The sequence below is a fragment of the Nomascus leucogenys genome, chromosome 15 (assembly GCF_006542625.1).
Source record: "Nomascus leucogenys isolate Asia chromosome 15, Asia_NLE_v1, whole genome shotgun sequence".
In the NCBI taxonomy this organism is placed as follows: Eukaryota; Metazoa; Chordata; class Mammalia; order Primates; family Hylobatidae; genus Nomascus; species Nomascus leucogenys.
In genome coordinates, this window is record NC_044395.1 from 50,913,505 (window position 1) to 50,924,945 (window position 11,441).

The 11,441-nt window shown below is 41.3% G+C and overlaps 1 protein-coding gene across 1 annotated transcript; it reads left to right on the top strand.

Moving 5' to 3' along the window:
* The first annotated feature begins 6,596 nt into the window (after nucleotides 1-6,596).
* Nucleotides 6,597-8,075, top strand: CCDC89 (coiled-coil domain containing 89). The gene has a single exon (XM_003254599.4). It carries the CDS (start codon nucleotides 6,738-6,740, stop codon nucleotides 7,860-7,862), a length of 1,125 nt encoding a protein of 374 aa, XP_003254647.1. The 5' UTR covers nucleotides 6,597-6,737; the 3' UTR covers nucleotides 7,863-8,075.
* Nucleotides 8,076-11,441: the final 3,366 nt, after the last annotated feature.

Genomic DNA, 11,441 nt, shown 5'->3' on the forward strand with positions numbered 1-11,441 from the left:
GCTACTTGGGAGGCTGAGGTGGGAGAATTGCTTGAGCCTAGGAGTTTGAGGCTGCAGTGAGTTTTGATTGTGCCACTGCACTCCAGCCTGGGAGACAGAAGGAGATCCTGTCTCTTTAAAAAAATGTAGGCAACTTGAATTCTTTAGTGAACTCAGGTTGACATGCTTTTGAGCCAGTGTAACTTTTAGGCAAAGAGCCTGCTTGAACTTCAAAGTACATTTTTTTAAGCTAGAGGCATTTCTTGAACTGCATATTTTAGGGCTTTTTTTTTCAGAAGCCCAACTGGTAATAAGCCAAAAAGGAGGATTTATTGGAAATATACTGGGTTAGCTCACAGAATAAAGAAGTACTGTGGGAACCTAGGTTATTTTGGGGACTTGCAGGCTGGAACCAGAAACTCAGATGCGATCTCTCTTCTTCAGGGAGTGAGAAATAGCACCTCAGCCAGGTTCAACATCACAACCTCTCAGCTAAAGCACTTCTCTTTCGTAGGTTCAGCTTGAGAGACCTATGGTGGAAACTGGCCAGGTCTGTGTCATATGCCCACCTATCAGACCATTCACTGTGGATGGTGTAATATGATTCACCTAGCCTGGGTAATGTGCCACCCTGTGGCCAAAGGAAAATGGTTCATTATTAGAAGAATGGGATGTTATATAGACACTGGCGAAATCAAGAGCTAGGTATACATGCAATTTGTTTCTACCTCAAGTGAAAATATTTCAAAATACCATTATTTTTAAAATGAAGTAAAATTTCTAAGGGTCAATGCTGAGTCTTTTCAGAGAGGCCTAAATTCTTCCATTTACTGTGACTGCTCTAGCTTCTAAGTAGGTGGTGAGGATTCTGGGAACTCCTTGGACTTCTCACGTGGTCTAGCAGTCCACCCAAAGCATGGTTACTGTTAAGCTAGGCTAGCTTCTTTCAGAGATGCCTACCACCCTTCCCCTCAGCTGTATTTTCCAGGGAACTTGCTTAGACATCTTTGCAGATCCCTGGCATCCATACTCACTATACAAGTAAAAAACCCCAAATATCTCTTTCCACTGTACTTTCATTCCCATTCTGCTTTGGGATTGGTCTCTCATCTACTCTCATCTTCACTCTCTCCCAGGCTTATTCACTAGTTTGTTTTATTAAAAAAATGTCCCCACATACTTGATTCAATCACAGACTATTCTATTTCTTTGGCTGGCTTTTTGCAAAAGAACTGGTTCTCCTTTAGCCTTACAAAAAGAAAACGCACTCTCACACCCAGTACCTCAATCAGGATGTGGGATCAGATTTCAGATCATTGCTCCTCTCTCTTCCTGTAAATGTTTCTAAGGATGTGTGCCATCCAGTTGTATCAGGAAGGGAGTACAGTGTAATGGTTAAGTGACCTCCAGAAACAGGTGGCTTGGATTTGAATCTCAGTTAAACCACTTAGTAGCTGTGTGACCTTGGACAAGTTATCTAACTTCTTTGTATCTCATCTGTGAAAAAAAAAAAAGGGGGAGGGGGCATTGTGCCTACTCCATAGGTGAAAATAAATGAATCAATATAGTGCTCACTTTTGACAGATAGCATTCTGTAAGTGTTTGCTATTATGATTATCCCTTCCACTCATTCTTGTCCTCTACCATCCTTCTCAACTCATTCATTGACGACCCTGGCACCTGGCTCCACAGCATATGAATGTTCATCAGACACCCTGGCTTCTTAGTTCCTTGACCTCCTCGATTTGAATGTCCTTAACCTCCTCGATTTGAATGTCCTTAACCTCTATTCCTTTTCAGCCACACAAATCCATGAACTTCTTGTAACTGGGAAGTTCTACCTTTGAAGCATTAAATGTGAACATCCCACTCTGACCAAAATCTCCTATGCTTTCAGCTTTCAGTTCATTATTCTGTAACATTATTTTTAAAAGTCATTGTGGACTCCATCCCTCAAACCCCTATCAGTCACCTCCCACTATCACTTGTCTATCCAGTCAACCACTCTCTTGCCAGTAGCCTCAAAATTTTTGCTTTCTTTTCTTTCCACTGAATACCCACCCACCAGCACTATTACAGATCCCATCCCCACATAAATTCAGTGGAACTACCCTGTCCTTGGTGCAAACTGTGGCTGGAGAAAATCACACATCCACCCTTTCTACAATAGAAATGAGAAATAGATGGAGAAATAAAGAGTCCTTGTGGCTTTGCAACTGCAGTTTTGGTTCTTGAGGTCCTATCTAGTTCCTGCCTCTCCTGCTTTGACTCTATGAGCTCCCTCTGTGCACTTTCTGTGAGCCAATATATTTCCATTTGCTTAGCTAAATTGAATTGGGTTTCTATTAAAACAATCTTGACTAATATGCCCCTTCCATCCAAGACTGGTTTTGTATCCCTTCTTTGTGCCTTCAGTAACACCCAGTGTTTACCACTGTATCTTTGAAAAGAGTGATGTCTAATTTATCTATGATTACTTTAGCGGTGTTCACACTGAATTGTTATCCGTTTATCCATGTCTATCACTAAACTGTAATCATCCTGAGAGTTGGGACTTCAATCTTGGATATAATAGTTTCTCAGTCTATGTGAGATGAATGAATGAATGATCAAATGGACAAATGAAGTGTGATCTAAGATCATGGGCTTTGGTATCAAAAAGATCTAGATTTGAATTCTGGCTCTGTCACTTATTCTCTGGGTAGCATGAGATAATTTGCTTAACCTCTCTGAACCTCGGTTTCTTTGTTACCTGTAATCTATAAAATGTGGATAATAATGCCTACCCTTCAAGAATATCATCAGAATTAAGTGAGAGATGTACAAATAAATGCCCACTACCTAGAAGAGCTCTGTAAATGGTAGCTTTAAAAAGGAGGGAGGCATGGAAAGACTTAAAGATAAGTGGAGAGGACTCATTGGTCACCACAAGGGAGAGCATTGGTCACCACAAGGGAGAGCATTGGTCACCTTGGATCTCTGGGAAGGGAATATACGGGATACTTTTAGGAGGGGAGCTAGAAAAAAAATGATTGAGCAAAGAAGACAACCACGGCAGAGAGGAACCAAAGTGATTACTAAACTAAGTTATTTGAGGACAGTGATCATATCTATTTTACTAATATATTCTTAGCACCTAGCATTGCAAGCAATCTTGCAAATGTTTATTGAATAAATGAATGAATATTGATTAGGATCTTATCAGATTCTTGGTCTTGATAAGTAATCTATAGATGTATGTTATTTTAAATAATGTAAATATAAGTTTAATAGAAATGTGTATTAAAATATATTTGCAAAAAAGAAAGATAAGCTTTTTTAAATGTGGAAAATTTAGCTGAACATGGTGGTACACACCTGTAGTCCTTGCTGCTTGGGAGGCTGAGGCAGGAAGATTGCTTGAGCCCAGGAATTCAAGACTGCAGTGAGCTATGATGACGCTATTGCACTCCAGCTTGGGCAACAGAGACCCTGACTGGTAAAAAAACAAATGTATATGTATCTTTTTTGAGTATTTTTCTGCATTCTTTTCCTCCTCTCAGGAAATATGTTTTGTGAATTCACTTTATGATATCAGACAACCATATAATCAACAAATAAAATTTTCAATGTTTGTAAGACCCTTTTATTTAAGAGGACCATTCTAATTTTCTACTCATTTGCCTTGGAAATAACTAGATGAGCTCCATTTAAGCATATGAAGCTTGAAATTTCAGGAAAAGGACAGAAGAGAAATGTGGAAAAATTACAAATAAGTTTAATTCACATTTTTAAAGTCTTTGGAATTCACTTTCGCAAAACTTCAATATCCTACTGTTTATGTAGTTGTTAAAATTTCAGCTAAAGAAATTTCCCCAGTCCTCAGTCTTGGTTTCCATATATAGACAAGAAATTCAGGATTTGAAACATGAGACCTTGATCTTTGACAGTGAGGGAAAAACCTGAAGCTCTTCTTTCAGATTCGTTTCGCTCTCAGTGAAATCTGACGCATTTAAAAATTCATCTCATATCTATAATGACACCCAGGGTTTTTCCTTATCATCATGACTTGAGAGATAGTAAGTCTGACCACCAGAAACTGTGACCACAGGAATAGTCAACTCTTTTCCCTACCCTTAATTTTCACAGGATTGAAATCATCTGAATTTTAAGTTTTGTATTTTGCCTTTTTCAGTTGTATTTCTAACATAAGACTTTCCATGCTATTAAAAATTACCTATAAATGTAATAAGTTTTAGTGGCTGCACAATATTTTTTGTATGAATATATCATAATTTTTGTAACCATTTCCTTTTTTTTTTTTGAACACTTGGGTATCCAACTTTTAGTTGTTACAAACCACACTACAATGAAGAGTTTTGAGCAAAATGTTTTCTTTCAGATTATTTCCTAAGCAAAGATCTCCCCAGAAGAATTACTAGTTCAAAAGCCATAAAAATATCTTAATTTCTCAATACCTACTGTCAACTGAGTTTCACTAACAGTTTAAGAGAGTGCCTATTTCAATATGCCTTTCCAGTCCTGGCTAGTCTTAAGAGAAAATTTTTTGACTAATTTGATACATGAAACTATATCTTTTATTTATTTATTTTTTTTTTTTGAGACGGAGTTGCGCTTTGTCGCCCAGGCTGGAGTGCAGTGGCGCGACCTCAGCTCACTGCAAGCTCTGCCTCCCAGGTTCACGCCATTCTCCTGCCTCAGCCTCCTGAGTAGCTGGGACTACAGGCGCCCACCACCACACCCGGCTAATTTTTTGTATTTTTTTAGTAGAGATGGAGTTTCACCGTGTTAGCCAGGATGGTCTCAACCTCCTGACCTCGTGATCTGCCCGCCTCGGCCTCCCAAAGTGCTGGAATTACAGGCGTGAGCCAACACGCCCGGCCGAAATCATATCTAATTTTAACTTGTATTTATTGGATCACTGTAGACGTTCAATTCTTGGCCATTTTTGTGAATTTAATTGTTTATTTTTCTTTTTAGATGTCAATGTTTTGTTGATATGTATAAAATATTTATTTAAAAAATGTAGTGTCTGGGCTGGGTGCGATGGCTCATGCCTGTAATCTCAGCACATTGGGAGGCTGAGGCGGGTGGATCATTTGAGGTCAGGAGTTCAAGACCAGCTTGACCAACATGGTGACACCCTGTCTCTACTAAAAATACAAAAATTAGCCAGGTGTGGTGGTATGTAACTGTAATCCCAGCTACTCGGGAGACTGAGGCAGGAGAATTGCTTGAGCCCGGGAGGCGGAGGTTGCAGTGAATGGAGATCGTACCACTGCACTCCAGCCTGGGTGATGGAGGGAGACTGTCTCAAAAAAAAAAAAAAAAAAAAGTAGTGTCTGTCATATTATGGATATTTTTCTCAATTTGATTTTTACCTTCAACACCCACTTAATACACATTTATTTGAATCTCCCCCATGTGCCAGGCACTAGTCTAATCATCAAGGATGAAATAGACACAGTCCCTGCCCTTAAGGATCTTACAGTCTAACAGAAGGAAGCTGGCAGATAAACAGTGACTGCAATAAAATTTTCACATCCTCCACCAGAAGTACAAATAGGCTATAAGTGGATGCACTAAAAGATGTAAGTGACCAATTGGACATGTAGGGGCCAGGAAAAGGCTTCAGAGATGATTCTTAACTAAGAATAAAAAGCTTTACTGGAGTGACAAGGGACAAAGTAGGAAAGGCGTTCCAAGCAGAGGAACACCTAAAGATAGGGCCAGAGAGCTGGTTAGTGGATTTGGGTTTGGCTTCAGTAGTTGGGTATGAAGAGTAAAATGTCAAGAAAATCCAGTGGAAGAAGGGGCTGGAGAGACCTCAGAAGTCACATAATTTTAAAAATTATACGTAACTTTTTGAGTAAGCTTTCCCTTTCTGATCTTACATAATGTTTAAGATAAAAAAGAAAATCCTTCCTAGCCCCAGAGATTTGATGTTTACCTTCATTTTCTTCTAGTTTCTGTTTACATTTAACTAATCTATCAGGAGTTGACTTTGGCATATAATGGCAAGCTTCATTTGGATCTTATTTTTTCTGTTTTATTGTTTATCAGTGTGGTTCACTAAGCTTCTTTCTGTAACCTTATTTTGCTAATGGGTAAAAACAGGGGGTGTTAAATATCTAATAAAGAGGATTTATGCCCAGGTGGGGACAATGCTAAGAACAACAAAAGAAATTCCACTGGGGTTTGCTATTTTAATACTTAAATACCAAAAGGGAGCTGTGCCAAACATCACGGGTGCAGATATGCAGCCTTTTAGGGTCCTGGCTCTCAGAATACCACTACTACTTTGCATTCATAGACTGAAATTTTTTGAGGAGCCAACCATGTTTCCACAAACAGTAACTTATTCACACGATAACTGAAGAGGGGAGCGGGAGGATAAATATATCATTGCCTGCTTCATTTGTTTACTACTACCAGAAGTCAGGTGGAGTCAGGCTTCCTCCCCTGATGCTGGCTGGAGATTGAGTGGGGTTGGCATCTCTGTGCTGTACAGGCCAGACACTGAGACAGTTGACAACTGAGAGCTGTGACTGGTTAGAAAGGCAAAAGTAACCCGACCAGATTGGCTCTGGACTCCCCCAGATTCCCCTGTTGTTACTTCATAGCATTCTGAAGACCTGTCCACCAATTACAGGGCTCCTTACTGGAAAAACCAACTGCTGGGGAGTGCCAAGAGTCCCTAGCAACACCCTGCAGCTTTCGAAATCTGAGGGGAAAAGACTGTAGTCAGCCCTTAATGGATGAGAGCACCTATGCTCCAGAAAGAGCAGGCTCCCAGGATGGACACCCCGCCCCCTGAAGAACGCTTAGAGAAGCAAAACGAAAAATCGAACAACCAGGAAGAGGAGATGGAGTTTAAGGAACTGGACGGCCTGAGGGAAGCCTTGGCAAACCTCCGGGGACTGTCAGAGGAGGAGAGGAGCCAGAAGGCTATGCTTTGCTCCCGCATTGAAGAGCAGTCCCAGCTCATCTGCATCCTGAAGCGGAGGTCAGATGAGGCCCTGGAGCGCTGCCAGATCCTAGAGCTGCTCAATGCGGAGCTGGAGGAGAAGATGATGCAGGAGGCTGAGAAGCTCAAGGCCCAGGGTGAGTACAGTCGGAAGCTAGAGGAACGCTTTATGACCCTAGCAGCCAACCACGAGTTGATGATCCGCTTCAAGGATGAATACAAGAGTGAGAACATCAAGCTGAGGGAGGAGAATGAGAAGCTGAGGCTGGAGAATAGCAGCCTCTTCAGCCAGGCTCTGAAAGATGAGGAGGCAGAAGTATTACAGCTCACAGTCCGGTGTGAGGCCCTCACTGGGGAGCTAGAAACGCTGAAGAAGAGGTGTGCTCAGGATGCTTGCCAGGCACAGGCGCGCGAGAAGGAGCTGCTGGAGCTACAGAGCCAGCAGGCCTGCACCCACACCAAGGAAACAGAACAGCTGCGCAGGCAGCTGCAGACCCTCAAGCAGCAGCATCAGCAGGCTATGGAGCAGATGGCTAAGGCAGAGGAGACACACAGCAGCCTGAGCCAGGAGCTGCAGGCCAGGCTGCAGACCGTCACTAGAGAGAAAGAGGAGTTGCTGCAGCTGTCCATGGAAAGGGGCAAAGTGCTTCAGAACAAACAGGCAGAGATCTGCCAGCTTGAGGAAAAGTTGGACATAGCAAATGAGGCCAGGAAGCATGCGCTGGAGCGGTTTGAGCAAGAGGCAGTGGCTGTGGACAGCAACTTGAGAGTCAGGGAGCTTCAACGCAAAGTAGATGGGATCCAGAAGGCCTACGATGAACTCAGGCTGCAGTCTGAAGCCTTCAAAAAGCACAGCCTGGATCTTTTAAGCAAGGAGAGAGAACTCAATGGCAAACTCCGCCATCTCTCTCCATAAGGAAGTTTCTGCTTCCTCTGGCCTGCAATTCAGAATTCAAATATTTGCGTCTTAGCATTATGGCAAGAGTAAAGATGATATCCCATTTATTATACTTTCAAGCACAAAAGGGGCAACTCAAAGAAAAGCTACTTTACTATGATATTGTTGTTATTATTGTAAAGACATTATTAATTTTCATTTCTACACCTAGAATACACAAGATTTGCCAGATTTCCTTCTGTGCCTTAGAAATCTTAAATTTACTAGTAGTATCTTCTCCTACCCATAACTTATTAATTCTCAACCTCAGATATCTTCATATATGTTAGGATTTTAAATTAGCAGCTGCAATCTAAGTGCAGTGAGATGTGCCATTGTGAAAAATAATTAGCTCAATTACCCATTGTAGATAGTTAGGCTTATAGTCTCCCATAGTTGAGATTGTAAGCAAACAGGTATCAGCATAATAGCGTGAATACTTTGCGGAAAAAAAAAGTGTCTGACTTTATTTTATTTTGCAGTAGCTCGGAAAATGATTGAGATCAAGTTCTTTAACAAAGTAGGTCAATTTTATTCTATATGAGCAATATGATTCAAATAAGTTATATAAAACAATTTTTATTTTTTCTGCAAGCCTAGATAATATTCCATTTTTTGGTTTTCTCTTTAAAAAGAGGATTTAGATGTGCAATAATGCAAATATCAGTAGCTTAATTTGATATTGCATGATATGCTAATAGACAATTAGACAATTTGGGGTAACAAGTCATAGCAGATATGATCTATAGAGTAACTCAGAAATTGTTTTCTGTCTCTGTTAGCATATTTTTTGTAATTAAGTTTTTCCTTTTTTTAAAAAAATCTAAGCTGAATGTGTATATGTATGCTTGCAGCATTTTTGTAGTAATACATACATTTTGTAAGAATAGTTATAAAAACATGATATATATATATATAAAGTTCTTTAAAAAGTTCTCAAAGGTAGTTATATTTTCTTATCTTCCTGTAATTAGGTATTGATATATAAACATTATTATGAATACCTCTCAAAATAGATTGTAATGTAGTATTTTTCTTACCCATTTTGGTGAAGGCTACCAAGTTACATAATGAATTTACTTAAAAAATATGACTTGGTGCCTTTTTAATAAAACCATTTCCAAGCAAGTGTTACCTTACCTCAGGTAATTTTTTACACCCATTTTTTCACACTTCTATTAAGATTATGCTATTAAATACAAACTTTTCTCTTCAAAATAGAAACCACACTGCCAGCTTCAAAGGACTATTTACTTCCTCCTACAGGTTACCAAGAATCAGAATATAGGAGCTAAGTTAATCATGGATATCCTTTATTGAGCCCATACTATTTATCATTGTGCCAAAGCAATTTGGATGAATTACTTTATTTAATCCTTAGGACTATTCAAGAAGGAAAGTGTGTTCATTTCTATTTTAAGGAAGAGGAGACTGGTTTCGGTAATTTTGCTTAAGGCCAGCTGGTCACTGGGGAGCTTGAATTTTGATGACTACAGCACACTGAAAGATAATTTTTGGTGACTGAGTGCCAGGTGCTGGGGTAGGCACTAACAAGAAGCATAAAGAAGCATGTTTACTGCCCTGGAAGAGCCCCCACACAGTCTAAGGGCAAAAATAATAATTATTACATACTGTGATCACAGGGGAAAAACATAGGCAGCATTCAAGGGTTGGCAGGGATGACTCCTAGAGATGCTTAATTTCCTCAGGTGGGGAAAAGGGAGAGAGGGTTGAGATAGCATCGGTTGAGATAGCATCGTGTAAAAGCATAGAGATATATTTACATGCCCCGAATATTTGGGTGAATCACAGCAGTGGGGAAAAGGTGAAGAGAAGCATGTGTACAGATAAAACTGTAAACGGTTATGGTAGGTTGGGGCCATAATATAGGGGACCTTGAAAGCCAGGCTGGCCCGTTATATGAGAGAGAGGGAGGGGCGCAAGAGGAGGGGCAAACATACAAATGGAAGCCACGGACCCAGCCCGCCTTTTCCCACCCAGGCCCGTGCTGCTCTGCGAGGGGCCTGGTGCGCATGCGTGCCGACCCTCTCGCCTCTCTACCGCTCCTCCTCCCTCCCACAACCTGTAAGTCCAAGCTCGGCTCATCCATCCCAAACTGCGGCCCCGTGGTAATCCTTGGGGCCTAAGTTTTGCGCCCAGCCTGCGGGGAGAAGTCCCATGGGCAAAGGCCGAACGGTTCTGGAAGCGGGCTGAGGGCCGTTTGGGTATGAATCCCGGAATTCCGGGTACTGGAGTGTGGTCTACAAGGGGAGTGGGCTCCGGGGACTCCACGTTACGTGGGGGAAGAGCGCGTCTGGAAGATCGCGTCGGGGGAGTAGGGCAGGGGGTAGGGGCGCGTGTCCCCTAAAACTCGGGCGCAGGGGAACGAGCCCAGTTGCCCTGGTCTGAGGACGGCACTGTTGCAAGCTGTGCTGAGAAGTTTGTGTACTTTTGATCGTTATTTGCCGTTTTGGAGATCCTAAGTCATCAGATATGGGCCATTTTATAAGGTTCACCCTAATGCCCTTTTGAAAAATTTCGAAAGTGGGAAATGAGAGTAGAAAGCCAAAGATAGATGCCTCTGAAGAACAACCGAAGAAGAGCCCACAACATAGACTAAGAGGAACGTGCACCTATCATTGTGTCAGGTGCTTTTCATTCCACCCTCATAACAACTTCTCAAGGGAGGTTCAATTATCGCAATTTTACGGATGAAAAAAAGGGAGACTCAGAGAGGATGATTTGTCCAAATCCAGGAAGGTTTGGAGAGGCAAAAGTGAGTTTTGAACCCAAGGCCCTGGGTATGCCGCCTACACAGGCCCCCACACCTGGTTTAATGCTCACTGTTGCTGTCGCGAGATTCTTATTTATTTTTTAACAAGCGGCCCCATATTTTATTTTTTGTTCTGGGTACTATCAAGGAAGTAGCTGGGCCTGTTTTCTGGCTCCAAAACCCATGCTTTCTCCAGTATACAAACTACCTTCTTAAGAGCCTCAAAAAGGCATTGTTTTCTTCCTCTGTGCTCCGTGGTGTTTTGTATTCCACTCTGTCAGTCCTCATATTTAATCTGTGACCTAGAGCCACATCAGGGGGTAAGCAACCAGTTTATCTATTATGGTATGTTGCTCTATTAAGTGATGCTTATCACTGGAACAAACTGACAAAATGTAAATCGGCCTCCTCCAAACTACTGCCTTTGAGGGGGAAATTTAAACAACAACACTCTTTTCTAAAGCAGACCTATATCCCTGCTGAATTTTTCTGCGACATCCACAAGCAGTAGCTCTCAAACGAAAGCAGAACAGAGATCCTAAAAGCAAATAATGTATGAGTAGTGCCGTGTAGCTGATAGGTGTGACTTTTTGTTACCTAAACTGTGAGCTCTTCAGTGTGCCCTAAGGAACTTGTCTGGTTCCAAAAAATTATGAAAGAGAGCTTGAAAAGAGGAGAGCTACAGGAGAAATGAACTGACTGGTATTTTCAGAATACTGACTCTGCTTCAGTTAGAGAAAATGAATTCAAGTTAGTTTGTTTCTAGTAAACAAAAGATTAATAGA